General features: G+C 42.0%; 1 protein-coding gene across 1 annotated transcript in view; it reads left to right on the plus strand.

The window, feature by feature from the left end:
• The first annotated feature begins 7,776 nt into the window (after positions 1-7,776).
• mboat1 (membrane bound O-acyltransferase domain containing 1) overlaps positions 7,777-15,084 on the plus strand; it is a 41,785-nt gene continuing 34,477 nt past the window's right edge. Inside the window, exon 1 of the mRNA XM_003219781.4 lies at positions 7,777-8,587. Coding sequence (XP_003219829.2) covers positions 8,498-8,587 — 90 coding nt within the window. The 5' untranslated portion in view covers positions 7,777-8,497. The remainder of the gene's footprint in view (positions 8,588-15,084) is intronic.

Here is a 15,084-nt window from a genome sequence, read left to right on the forward strand (position 1 = left end):
TTCTGTTGATTTGTTGTAAAACATGATGTTTTGGTACTTAATTTGTAAAATCTTAATGTAATTTGATGTTTAATAGGCTTTTCCTTAATCCCTCCTTATTATTCAACATTTTTGCTTATCCAGCGCTTTTATTTTTCAGTGATTGGTTTTTTTTTGGGGGGGGGGGCGCCAAAATTCTGTTCGCCTACACTTGAAAAATACCTCGGGCCGGCTCTGTACTAGCCCAGGGATTGTCATTTGTGTGCTACAGTTATGCCAGTTCTCTATTGCACTATCCAAATGCCTGTTCCCACAGCCATATGCTCCCTGTACATCATTCCGTGAATAGTCTGGACTACTTGGAGCTTTCAAACAGTCTTCAAAGGGAACCCCACGTAGAATGCATTGCAGTAGTCTATTTGCGATGTGACAAGAGTGTAGACTGCCGGCCAGGTCTGACTTTCCAAAGTACAGGCGCAACTGATGCACAAGTTTTAATTGTGTGAAAGCATCCCAGGCCACTGGCGAAACCTGGGGTTCCAGGCTCAGCAATGAATCCAGGAGAATTCCCAAGCTGCAAACCTGTGTCTTCAGGGGGAGTGTCAATCCATCCAGCATAGACTGCAACCCTATATCCTGTTTGACCTTGTGACTGACCGGAAGTACCTCTGTCTTGTCTAGATTCAATTTGAATTTGTTCATCCTCATCTAGATCGTCACAGCCACCAAGCACTGGTTCAGGACCTGAACAGCCTCCTTAGCAGCAGGTGGAAAGGAGTGATAGAGTTGGACGTCATCTGCGTACAGATGGCATTGAATTCCAAAACTCCAGATGATCTCTCCCAACAGCTTAATGTACATGTTAAACAATGTGGGGGACAATATTGAACCCTGTGGGATTCTAAAGGACAAAGGCTGCAGGGCCGAGCAGTGTCCCCCAACAATACCTTCTGGGAATGACCCTCACGGAAGGACCAGAGCCACTGCTATACAGTGCCTCCAAGCCCTATATCTGTGAGGTGTCCCAGAAGGATACCGTGGTCTATGGTATCGAAGGCCACTGAGAGGTCCAAGAGAACCAATAGGGACACACATCCTCTGTGTAGATAATCCACTAAGGAGATGAAGACTGTTTCAATTTCATGGCCCAGCCTGAAGCCAGACTGCGACGGAAGTTTTCTAGTGATATTTCATATATTTACTAAATAGTGGGGCAAATTCAACCACTAACCTGTCTTAATGCATAGATAAAGGTACAATCCTATACAAAAATATGGCAGCCAAGGTGATATAGGATATGGAAGAAATTCTACTATGGTGAGAAATAGTGGAATTGTAAATTGACATCATGGCTATGCATATGTAAATAACATAAAAGTCCATGGAAGCTTGCATGGAAAACATGCAAGAAAATCCTTATCTCTCCCCTCCCCATCCCAAACACACACACACACACACACACACACACCAACTCAATCTGATAGAGAGGCAAAATACATTTAAGATAATTGTGTTTATGATGACAACTGGTCCATCCATGTCGCTATGACCAAAGGTGCTTTCTCACTGATATAAGCTGGAGTTAACAATCAAATACTATTTTCTGCAATGTTTCATTTATAACACATTTCTTATAGTAAGATAATGCAAAAAGTGCTGGGGATACATAGCAGGATTATATACAGAACATGTAGAGCTACCATTCCCTCATGGATGAGTAAGGGTGACCTGGGAATACCTGGCCTGTACAATATATTTGGCTTCAAACAGGCAGCCAATCACACCACAACTAGCGTATGGTATAAACTGCCACCCAGGAAGGGTACAAATCAGATCCAAGAAAGGGTGCAGTATTGGTCTGCCTCTCTTTTGTCCCACAGCACACATCTGCTATATGGGATTACCATACATTGACAGGTGAGCTGAAAGTACACATATATGCAATAAATTGTGTTGGTCTTCAGATATGGAACTGCAACACCCAGAACTCTAGGAAGAATAACTAATAGTGGAAGGTCATATCATCCAATGGTCCTAATTTAGTCGGGATAATCCCAAATAATCCTTTGCTGTCCCACTTCTTGAATTGCTTTTAAAATGTCCGATTTTTCCTCATTTCTCCCACTTATGTGTCTTCACACTCCTTTTTTGCTATGTACTATGCAGCTTTTCCACAGGATCAGACCTCCCCAGATTTCCAGGGTTCTAGATTACACGACCAGTTTATTTTAAGCATGTCCTAAATGCCCAAATAAAGCTCTTGTGAAGTCACATTCCAGAGCTAAATGACCTGGCATTATGGCATGTAGAATCCATAAGATTCTCGCGTAGGAAAGGAATCCATTGGCAATTTTAGAAACAGTTTTTTTAATCATTAAAATAAAACAGTACAGTTGGTCCTCCGTAACCTTGATTATGAAACAAACCCTCCTTAAATATCAAGGGTCCATTGCACTGCATTATACCACCACAGCCTTAGCTTTAATGAAGCAGGAAAACCTTAAAATTTGAAGAAATACTGCTGCACAGTTACCCTGCCCAGGAAGCAATTACCTCTCTCTATAGATAGAATGACATGACTTCATGCTTCTGTGTGTGTGTGTGTGTGTGTGTGTGTGTGTGTGTGTGTGTGAGAGAGAGAGAGAGAGAGAGAGAGAGAGAGAGAGAGAGAGAGAGAGAGAGAGAGAGAGAGAGAGAGAGAGAGAGAGAGATTGATTCTATGGATCAACCAGCAGGGGTCACCGCTTTACAGGTGATTCTCAGGAGAGAAGTAATTGGATAGAAACAGAAGCATCTTTGCATAGTTGAGCTAACACATGCAGTGCAATAGAATTTCTTTGTCCAAGGGGTAAATGGTAACTCTGAGGCTGGACACAGTGTTTTGAGGAAATGAAATGTGGTATTCCCGTCTCATTTTTTTAAAAAAAATACTGCCATTCTGATTATGCTTTTGTAAAGAGACTTGACTATTCTTGCAGAAGTCGTCGCTGCTACCTGCTTTTAAATTATTTCTTATCGGGATGATGAATCATGACCTGTTAGGATCATAACCTATTGGGGTACTGGATTATGACCTATTAGGATCACGGGTAGCAGAGTTTCAGGAGTGTTCCTTTAGTTTATTGGGTAATGGAAGATCACTGGGCACTTAAGTATCTTGTTTCTATTCAATGCTTTCAGCAGACAAAGATTCAAGTAGACTTATTTAAAATAACATGTTTGTTTACTCATAACTTCATGTGTTTAAATATACAGGTACATTTCTTGTCAGGTTAAGCTTTAAAAATGTTTCCGTTTAAATGTTAGCTTTAGCTTATAATCTTTAATAGTCTCTTCAAACTATATTGTTCTGTAGGGAAGAATATTAGAGGCAAAGCTGAAGTATTTTGGTCACATCATGAGAAGACAGGAAAGCTTGGAAAAGATCACGATGTTGGGGAAAATGGAAGGAAAAAGGAAGAGAAACCAACCAAGGGCAAGACGGATGGACAGTATCCTTGAAGTGACTGGCTTGACCTTGAAGGAACTGAGGGTGGTGACAGCTGACAGGGAGCTCTGGCGTGGACTGGTCCATGAGGTCACGAAGAGTCGGAAATGACTATGTGACTGAGAGAGAGAGAGATAGCTCTCTTTTATAATAGTCTACTTCCAAGAAAACACAAGCCTCAGCTGACTTCTAACTTCTAACATTAGCTTCTGCAAACAAACAGACTCAAACCCCAAGTGATATTTCTGTTATCCTTTTAAAACTGAACATTCTAAATAGTCACATGATCTACAGCCCCTTCCACTGCTTTAAGTATATAGAGCTAAGGAAACTGCAAACTAAAGAAGACATACGCTTCAGGAAATAAACCAACACATTATAAAACAGACTAACATCAAATAGAGGAGGCTTGAGAAAGTTGCTATCGCCAACATTTCTGACTTATGGCAACCCCATCACGCAATTTTCTTTGCAAGATTTCTTCAGAAGAGGTTTGGCATTGTCTTCCTCAGAGGCTGAAAGTGTATGACTTGGCCAAGGTCACCCTGTGGGTATCAATGACGGTGCAGAATTTGATTCCTGTTCTCCAGAGTAGTAGTCCAATGCTCATACCACTGCACCACACTGATTGACTACAGTGGGCCCAATTAGGATGCATATTACTTTGGAAGATTAGGACATAGTAGATGACATTACAGGCAGTTCCCAGAACAAGATAGGTTCTGCAGGTTTATTCTTAAGTTGAATTGATATGTAAGTTAGAACAGGCACATTTTTTGAAGTGTAACTCCAGCCAATATACATAGATTTCTTAGTTTTGGATAGCACAGGGAAGGGTTAACACCCATGTGGTGTTTGTTTTGCTGTCTGTGCCCCTCTTCAGAAGATTTCACCTCACTTTCTGTCCCTGTGATAATTTGATTTTGAATAAAGTTGTTGTTGTTATTATTATTATCATTATCATTAAAAATTTGGCTTGTTGTGGAAACAAGGATGGGTGAGAAAGCTTCAGTGGAGACCCCTTTCCCCCATGATAATAACTCTTTCAGGAGTGGATTTTCCTTCTGAGGGATAGATCTCTTTCACTTCCTGGTGTTGTTGTAAATCAGATGTTTGTAACTCGGGGTCTACCTGTATTATGACCTATAGGAGTTTTTCCAAACGCTGGTCTTCCAGTTGTCTTGGACTTTAGCTCCCAGAATCCCTGATCATTGGCCAAGGCAGCTGAGGCTTCTGGGAGTTGAAGTCCCAAACAACTGGAGGCCCAAAGGCTCATAAACCCTGGCCTATAGAATAGCCATGACATTGTGGTCTGCAATGGGAGTTGAAGCATGTATTGTATTTCTGTTGTGAAGTCTGATTTTGCTGGCAAGTAACCTGTTCCACTGGACTGCTGTCTATAAGCAAGGAAAGGCTTGCCATGCAAGGCCTTGGGAGAGCAGTACTATTGCTTGGGATGGGCTGTAAATCATTGATTATAAATTTTAGTGGCTGAAACATAAGCTCATCAAGTTTGCTGTTAGAGGGAATGATTCATAGTATTTTTAGTACTTCGGCAACATTTTATGGAAAGGAAGTATCATTTTCTGGTAAACCAAAGCCTACGTTCATCTAAGTTGGGAGAAATGTCTCCTCTAAGTCTTTCGTTACTTTTTGAAAAAATAGCCAACCATACAATATAAAATTAAATTGTAGTGCAATAGTGGTACATATTTCCAGTGAGAACTAGAAACATTCAATGAATCTGTAATTATACTGCAAGTCCTTGCATTCTGAATCAGCATAGGCAACAAGGAGGTATTCTGGGAGTTGCAGTCCAACCAGTGGGTTTCCATGGTCAAGCAAGGATTCAGATCCTAATCCAGAAAGGTATGAAGTGTTGTCAATTCACAGTTCAGAATTTTATTTTGCTTTAAATGTGCCTTCTTAAAGGTTTGAACAAGCTTCTCAAGATATAGTCAACAGGGTCATGAATAATGGTGGTGTTCATAGATATGCTGTTGTTGTGTGCCTTCAAATACAAATTGACTTGTCTTTGAAGTCCAACATATTGCAAACCTGCCATGGGGGCTGAGAGTGTGTGACCCACTTACTGTTGTCCGATGCATTTCCACAGCGGAGCAGGGATTCGAACCCTGGTCTCCAGAATTGTAGGCCGACACACAAACCATTCCACCACAATGGCTCTTATCTTAAGCATAATCTATACATTATTTAGTTTCATTCTCCCACTTCCCAAGGTAATGAGGTTGTATCTGGAGCTGCTCCCCTTTTTGAGATCTTTGAGGCTCAGGCTCGTTCTAGTCTACAATGTCAAATTAATGCAGTTTGACAACCCTTTAATTGCTATGGCACCATGCCATGGAATTGTGTGATTTGTAATATGGTGAGGCACCAGCACTTCTTGACAGAAAACTACAACTCCCATGATCCCATATCATGGAGCCATGGCAATTAAAGGAGCTGTCAAAATGTATTAATTCTTCAGTGTAAAAGCACCTTTAGTCATGCCCATGCTTCTCCCATATAACACTAAAGCAGGGATCGCAATCATGGGACCTCTCCCAGTCCTGTTCTACACTGCCATATAATCCAGATGATCAAAGCAGATTAGATGAGTATACACTGCCATATAATCCAGATCAAAGCAGATAATCTAGATTTTATACGGCAGTGTAGAAGGGCCCCCAGATATTATTGGGGTACATCGACTCTGAATGTCCTTTGACACAACTTTTAACTACCAGGACTCCATGCTATGGAATCAGGAGAGTTGTAATTTTACAAGGTTTTTTAACCTTCTCTATATCCCAGGATCTGATAGCAGATTATCTGTTTATTTCAGATTATCTAGGATTGTACTCATATAATCCAGTTCAAAGCAGATAATCTGGGGTCAGATCCTGGGATATAGGGCAGTGTAGATCCGGCATAGAATTCCCGAGTCCATAGCATTGAGCCCTGGCAGTTAAAGTGGTATCAGGATACATTCATCCTATGGTGTAGATGCACCTACTAAAAAAATTGTTAACTCATGAATTTTAACTGGTTAACCAAATCCCCATGCTAAGTCTATGAGAAGCAAAAAATAAACAAGTCCCTCCAAAACTGCAAGCACTATCTCAAAAAAAAATTGACAATTTATTCACATTGTCATTACTTGCAGCAATAGCAGATATAGTGTAAGGAGCCAAGCTGAGCCACCCATAACTGGCAGGTAAAGCTTAAAGCATTGGGGGGGGGGGGGGGCGTTGAAGGCTCTCATGAAGGAGGGGCGGAACTCTGGGCTATTTAAGGTTGTGGTGTTGGAGGAAAATTCTGAGAGTGCCTTGGACTGCAAGAAGATCCAACTAGTCCATACTCCAGGAAATAATGCCCGACTGCTCACTGGAGGGAAGGATATTAGGGGCAAAGGTGAAGTACTTTGGCCACATAATAAGAAGACAGAAAGGTTTGGAGAAGAGAATGATGCTGGGGAAAATGGAAGGAAAAGGGTAGAGGGGTTGACCAAGAGCAAGATGGATGGATGGTATCCTTGAAGTGACTGACTTGACCTTGAAGGAGCTGGAGGTGGCAATGGCTGACAGGGAGCTCTGGCATGAGGTCATGAAGACTGAACCAACAATAACAAACCAAATACGGCTGGATTTACACTGCTCTATATCTCAGGATCTGATCCTAGATTATCTGTTTATTCCAAGTTATCTCATATAATCCAATTCAAAGCAGATAATCTGCGGTCAGATCCTGGGATATAGGGCAGTGTAGATCTGGCCTAGGAACCCCCGATGGTGCAGCGGATTAAACCACTGAGCTGCTGAACTGGCTGACCGAAAGGTGGGCGGTTCAAATCCAGGGGGTGGGGTGAGCTCCTGCTGTTAGCCCCAGCTTCTGCCAACCTAGCAGTTCAAAAACATGCAAATGTGAGTAAATCAATAGGTACCACTCTGGTGGGAAGGTAACAGCACTCCATACTAACCACATGACCTTGGAGGTCTCTACAGACAACGCCGGCTTTTCAGCTTAGAAACGGAGATGAGCACCAACCCCAAGAGTCAGACACAACTAGACTTAATGTCAGGGGAAACCTTTACCTTAATGTATTTAAAAACACAAAATTAAAAACTTGGCACGATACTAAATATCCTTTGTCCCTTGGAGTGCCTCTGGTGTTGCTATAAGCAGGTCCTCCATTGTGCATGTGGCAAGGCTCAGGTTGCATTGTAATAGGTGATCTGTGGTTTGTTCTTCTCCACACACTGGTTGGGTTGATGGAGTTTGTGTAGCAACCTTCTCAATTTCCGATTACGTTGTTGTCACTTGGAGGAGAAAAACTGATTTGGGAAGGGAAGATAAAGGGAAGGTCATACAGAAAGAACCCTGTTTGCCTTCATATTTGTTCAGCAAACCCATTCCAAGTTGGGCGGGGAAGTTAAAGCCGACGTTAAACCGCATTTCCGCTCCATAGACTACAATCTGGGCCAGCGGGCGAGGCATTTGAGAATGAGGAGTGGAAGGCACAGCAGCGGGAAACACCCTCCTTTTGGCACTTGTCGCCTCCAAAACAAGTTTTCCACGTCGGAATCAAAAAGGGCGCGAAATCCCGGGTGCAGTTTACAATGGAGGTGACAGAGCACAGACTTTCTTTCCAGCACCTTGCGTTGTCGAGTTAGCAGAAGCGCTTGGAAGCAAAATAAGGTCAGGTTGGAGGCAAGAAAAAGGAGCTTTGTGCTCCCACAGCCAGCCACTGCTCCCCGCCCAGATGGAGCCTTCAGGATGGGGCTCCCTCGCCTCCAGATGAAGCGCTTTCCTCGAGGAACGAGCCCCGTCCGCGCCTCGAGCGAGCGCCCTCCCGCCTCGAGCCAAACAAGAAGGCTCCTGTTGGTGCGCGCGAGGGAGTCCGCCTCGCGCGCAATGAGGAAGCGAAACTCGGGGCTCCGGGGCAGCCAATCAGAGGCCCGCCTTGGTCTGGACGGCGGGGGGATTGGTCAAAACGCGCCAGACCTGCGCTCCACTCGAGAGAAATGAAGGATGGCCGAAGGAAGCCGGATTCCCTATAGGACCACAGGCTCGACCCTCTTGCACCCGGTCAGCCTCCTCCTGGGCATCCCGCTGGATCAGGTCTGAACGATGCTGCTTAAGGGCAGAAATCAATAATAATTATAATAATAATAAAATGCAATCACTGTAGAACAGGCATGGGCAGACTTCGGCCCTCCAGGTGTTTTGGACTTCAACTCCCACAATTCCTAACAGCCGGTAGGCTGTTAGGAATTGTGGGAGTTGAAGTCCAAAACACCTGGAGGGCCGAAGTTTGCCCATGCTTGCTGTAGAATGAATGCAGTTTGATGCCGCTCCGTGCTCAGAGTTCCCCAGCGCTTTACAAGGTGAGTTGCTTTGAGTTTTCCGGGCTGTATAGCCATGTTGCAGAATAATTCCTTCCTGACGTTTCGTCTGCATCTACGACAGCCATCCTCAGAGTTTGTGAGGTCTGTTGGAAACTATGCAAGTGGGGTGTATATCTCTGGGAAGTCCAGGGAGGGAGAAAGAACTCTTGTCCGTTTGAGGCAACTGTGAATGTTGCAATTGGCCACCGTGATTAGCGTTGAATAGCCTTGGAGTTTCAAGGTCTGGCTGCTTCCTGCCAAGGGGAATCCTTTGTTGGGAGGTGTTAGCTGGCCCTGATTGTTTCATGTTTGGAATTCCTCCTCCATGGCAGTTAAAGTGGTATCAAACTGCATTCATTCTTACAGTATAGGATGCCATGGGTGGAGTATGCCTTATTTTGAAATGTTGAGCACATGTTTTTGGATTTTTTCCCCTAGATTTTGGAAGAACTGTATTTGTACATATGTACTTAGTGAGAGATGGGACCCAAATGTATACCCAAAATTCACTTATGTTTGTATATACCTTACACAGGTAATTTTAAACCAATAGTTTTCAATAATTTTATGCACAAAACAAACTTTGTGTATACTGAACAATCAGAAAGCAAGCGTGTCACTTTTAAAAAATATTTTCAGAAGTGACTTGAGAACATACTCCAAGTTGCTTCTGGTGTGGGAGAATAGGCCATCTACAGAGACGTTGCCCAAGGGACACCGGGGTGTGTAACTGGGAGGCTTCTCTCATGTCCCTGCAAGCTAGAGCTGACAGGTGGAAGCTCACCTGATAACCTTCAGGACAGCAACCGAACCTTCAGGTCAGCAGTTCACAAGGGTTTAACCCATTGCACCACCGTGTTGCTATATCAACCATATATAGTGGGCTATCTCAGATTCTGGAGTATTTTCGATTTTGGAATTCTGGGTAAGGGATGCTCAACCTATAATATGTCCTGAATGATATGCTTCAGAAAGTTTGTGGTACCCATGCTTTTTGGTACTTGTAGGTGCTACCAACAGTTTGCGGGAAGCTGGATTTTCCCCCCAAAGCACTGAATTCCTGTGATTTCGGTTTGTTTGTTTTCCTGTTCAATCAGACTTATGTTCACCCAATGAATTAGAGATCTCCATTATATCAGCTGCCTTGCTCATGTCTTGCAGGCTTGGAGTTCTGGCTTAGGGTTTGGGGAAAGGATGTTTTTTCTGTTGATTATGTACATGTTTATGTAGAAGGATGAGAATGAGGACAGGCCTGAAAGAAATGCTGAAAATAATGCATATTTACACCGACATAAATCTTATAGTCTTCCTCCTCCTCCTATTATTTCTCTTCATCTTCATCATCATTGAACAAATAAATAAATCATATTTAAAGTCTAATAATAGGCCAAATAAGAATTTAATGTGAGAATGAAGTCCCGTTACTCTATGTAGGCAGAAAAAACGAAATGCAAAAATACAGAATGGGGGATAATATGGCTCGACAGCAGTATGTGTGAAAAAGATCTTGGAGTCCTTGTGGACAACAAATTAAACATGAGCCAACAATGTGATGCGCCGGCAAAAAAGCCAATGGGATTTTGGCCTGTATAAATAGGAGCATAGTGTCTAGATCCAGGGAAGTCATGCTACCCCTCTATTCTGCCTTGGTCAGGCCACACCTCGAATACTGTATCCAGTTCTGGGCACCGCAATTGAAGGGAGATGTTGACAAGCTGGAATGTGTCCAGAGGAGGGCAACTAAAATGATCAAAGGTCTGGAGAACAAGCCCTATGAGGAGCGACTTAAATAGCTGGGCATGTTTAGCCTGCAGGAGAGAAGGCTTAGATGAGACATGATGAGGGCCATGTATAAATATGTGAGGGGAAGTCATAGGGAGGAGGGAGCAAGCTTGTTTTCTGCTGCCCTGGAGACTAGGACGTGGAACAATGGCATCAAACTTCAGAAAAGGAGATTCCACCTGACCTTTAGGAAGAACTTTCTCATGTGAAAGCTGTTTGTCAGTGGAACTCTCTGCCCCGGAGTGTGGTGGAAGCTCCTTCTTTAGAGGCTTTTAAACAGAGGCTGGATCTGTCGGGGGTGCCTTGAATGCGATTTTTCTGCTTCTCGGCAAGGGGTTGGACTAGATGGTCCATGAGGTCTCTTCCAACTCTAGGATTCTATGATTTTATTGTTATTGTTAACATTAGTCAACCCTCCATATTTGTAGTTTTAACTTTTGCGGATTGAATTATTTACAGATTTGATTAAAATGTTATCTCTGGGATACCTCTAGGTCCTCTAGTATGACTCCATTGTCAGTGTTCTCCAGTCATGTATCCCCCCTAGAGATATTTAGGGAGAATACTTCTCTAGGAATCTCTAGGGAGGAGATCACATTAGTGTTATAAAACAGAGGCTTTTGTCTCCCATCATCCAATTTGCTCTTGCAGAATTCTGGGAAATGTAGTTTGGGGGGGACCTTTGGAATTCTCAGCTAGATATGTTCTGGCTTCCCTAAACTACATTTCCTAGAATTCTGCAGGAGCAAACCAGACTGCATGGAGATGAAAGCCTCAGTTCTTTAACGCTAATGTGATCTTGTCCTAGGTCCTCCAGTACAAATCTGTGTTCAGCTTCCAGGGAAGGTTGAACCATCACCCAGTTCTTGGTCTGCTAAGTATCCTCTATTCATCAGCCAAGCTATGGAACTACTGTCCAACTCTTGTAGCATAATCATCTTACTTGATTTGAGATTTTTTTGCTTTATTTTCTTACTTGGGATGTACAGTTCTGGAGAGATCCTGAACAAATTGATACCTGAGAAACTGACTTTGCTCTTTCCAATGCTAAAGAGGCCGTGGGGGGATATTATGTTTTTATTACTGTTAAATCTGATAAGGGTTAACGTCATTACAGTTGATGAGTTTGAGATTGCTTATTTCTGCCATCTAGATGGAAAAAGAAGGAGCATGGTAGAGAGTACAGAAAGAATAACATTGTAATTGCATGTACTCATTTAGAGGATGCAGGGTTTTGAAAATGTATGCTTTCTGTGATGTTTGATTCAATCTGAATAATGCAGAAGAAAGAAAGAGGGGAAAGTGTGCATGTTTCCTTCTCTTCATTAAGGTAAAGGTTTTCCCCTGATGTTAAGTCCAGTCGTGACCGACTGGGGGTTGGTGCTCATCTCCATTTCTAAGCCGAAGAGCTGGCGTTGTCCATAGACACTTCCAAGGGCTTGACTGTATGGAGCGCCGTTACCTTCCCACCAGAGTGGTACCTATTTATCTACTCACATTTGCATGTTTTCGAACTGCTAGGTTGGCAGGAGCTGGGGCTAACAGCGGGCGCTCATTCCGCTCCCGGGATTTGAACCTGGGACCTTTCGGTCTGCAAGTTCAGCAGCTCAAAGCTTTAACACACTGCACCACCACCAGGGTTGTTAGCATTTAGTTAGTTATCCTAAATGAAATTGTAAACCATGAGTGCTAGAAAAGAAAGCCCTAAGGGTACATATCTTTTAGTCTATTTTTGATTAACTGTACTTTTCCCTAGTATATGGTGGGATTTATGGAATGGAACGATAAATATTCTAACACATTTTACTCATAAGGATGCAAAGAGCATATTGAAGAATCACATACCCTGATTTTGTATGAATTGGCAAACTGAATCCTACATACTGTTAGAATAACAGAAATGGGAATCACTGCCATAAGAAGGTGCTGGGAATGCATGAAAGCTTTAAATTTTCCTGTATTTTCTGAGCCATCTCTGTATGAACATTTCTCCCCAAGCATTGAAAAAAAAATCAGCACGGTAAGCTGAAAGGAACATTTATATGATGTCTCCTTCCCGGCTGATTTATTTCCAACGTTTTTCCTTGTTTCCTGAAAACAAACTTTTCAAGTTCAACCGCCTCTACAGCATGGCAGTTAGAAGAAGAAGAAAAAATCAACAACCCCAAAATAAAACCTGCTTCTGAAGGTCAAGTACTTTGCCTTTGGAATGTACCAAATGTCAGGTATTTTTAGGGTTGGGTTGAGGCAGCTTATAACTCTGTCAGAGTTTAGGAGCTCCACCCTAGTTTTCAGGAAGGAGAGTGGTACCGTCTGGTTTGATACTATCAATATAGCTTGAACAGAATGCAAACACAACAGTGTGTAAGCCTACTCTATACTGTTCGCCTGGAGGTGATGCCTTTCACCTGCTCTTGAGAAAAATGAGTTTTTCAATCAGTTAGAAATCAAATGAGGGCCTCTCCAGACAGGGCAAATGTGGCAGGAGGTTGCATTATTAGTTACTGTATTTCCCATTTCAAAAAATCTAACCAGACAACGTATCTGTTATTCCATGCTATTATTGGCAATTCCCAGCTGCAATATTCCTCCCCACCCCACATATCATTAAACAGATTTCTTTTTTTATTATTATTTTGGAGACATAATAGCACAGTTCTTTCTCTTATCCATTCTTGTAATTTTTTAAGAGTTACAGTGCATCAATGAAATGGCACATTTGCACTGTAACTGTGTAACTCTAATTTAAAAAATATTATGCTCTGTAAGCCACAGGACAAGCTCAGCAAATTGTGTTCTGTTTTCAAAAAGACCTTTGGAAACACTTTAGTTTTCCAAAGGAAAAAAAAAAGAACTTCCACAAACAGTCCTCCAAATAAATGGAAGAAGCTGACGGAAAGATGGCAACAACCAATAAATCCCAGGAGCTTTATCATGAGAACTTTCATTTCTTTAGACCACAAAGGCTGTCCATTCCACCCTCCTGCCATATAGGAACACACAATCAAAGCACTCCCAATAGATGGCATAGGTGGCTGCCCCTGTTTTAAAAACACCAAAGAAGAAGACTCCACCACACTCTGAACAGCATATTCTACTGTCAAGTTGGGGAGAGTGGCAGCTTTTAACCACTGTGTGGTCAGAAGAAAATTCTGACCTATGCAATCACTAAGAAAAGCTTGGGATGTTGTAAGGCGGTCTGTGAAGAAACTGGAGTCTTGGTTTGGTTTGAAGGGATTTTACTTCTTGCTCAGAGAGGTAGTGTAGGAACGCAACTGTAATCTTAATGTCTGCAGAGGAAGGTTTTTTTTAAAGCTCTGATATTTTATGCTTTAAACCATTTTAAAAATTATGTTGAGTTGAGTAAAATTGATAACTTCTTCGTTACTTCAACTCCATCCTCGTGGTGTCCTTGTTGCTTGTTGCTTTTTCCATTTATTTCAGTCTCTATTTACATTAGAGCTTAGGCATACAATTCCAATGTAAACAGAGAGCTATAGGTTTATTAGTACATCAATGATGGTTAACTTTACTGATAAACTAATAAACATATAATAGATATCAATTTATGTTTAATTATTTTTCATGAGGTGTAGTGGACCAAGCATTAGACTAAAACTCTGGAGACCAGGTTTTGAATCCCCAGTCAACCATGAAAATTCACTAGGTGAATTGGGCAAGTTATACATTCCCAGACTCAGATAAATGCAATGGCAACCCCCTATAAATAAATATTGCTGAGATTATTTCATTATAGGGTCATCTTAGGGTTACCATAAATTGGAAACAACTTGACAGCACAGAATAAAAAAAATTGATTAATAGTACAAATCAATTTCATGATTTTCTCCTAATGATTTAATGTTAAATGGCTTCCTATTTAATAATGTTATTGTTTTGGCATTGTTTGTGATCTAATACCTCTTCTCCCCAATCTTCATGGTCTACTATTGTGTGTTAAATTTACAAAGCAACGCACAAGTGCATACACAGGATCTCATAATAGCTGAAGCACAGCTAACCATCTTGGGAATGCAGTCATTATTCAAACACAAAGATAGCACACCAGGAATTGATCCTGGTGTGCTATCCCATGGTTCATTGTAAGTTATTTGCAGTTAAATGGGGAACTTCACACAGACTAGAGGATTTACCAGATATGGGTCACCACCAGTCAGTTAGTATGTACTTTGTATCCCCAAAGTTAAAACACCCTGGCTACTTTTTGCTCCAAGTGGGAGACTGAAGTTAATGTTAAGTTGTGTACTTCACTGCTTATAAACTGAGTCCCAACCCCAAATGTGATTCCCTTAGCTCGATGGAAAAATTGGCAACAGTAAAAGTTTTTCTGAACTATTGGATGTTTTAGACATTTACAGACTCCACAGTGTTTACAGTGGAGTCTGCAGAAGATGCTTCAGCTGTACTTCATAAAAAGGAATAGCAGCC

The sequence above is a fragment of the Anolis carolinensis genome, chromosome 4 (genome assembly GCF_035594765.1).
Source record: "Anolis carolinensis isolate JA03-04 chromosome 4, rAnoCar3.1.pri, whole genome shotgun sequence".
Lineage (NCBI taxonomy): Eukaryota > Metazoa > Chordata > Lepidosauria > Squamata > Dactyloidae > Anolis > Anolis carolinensis.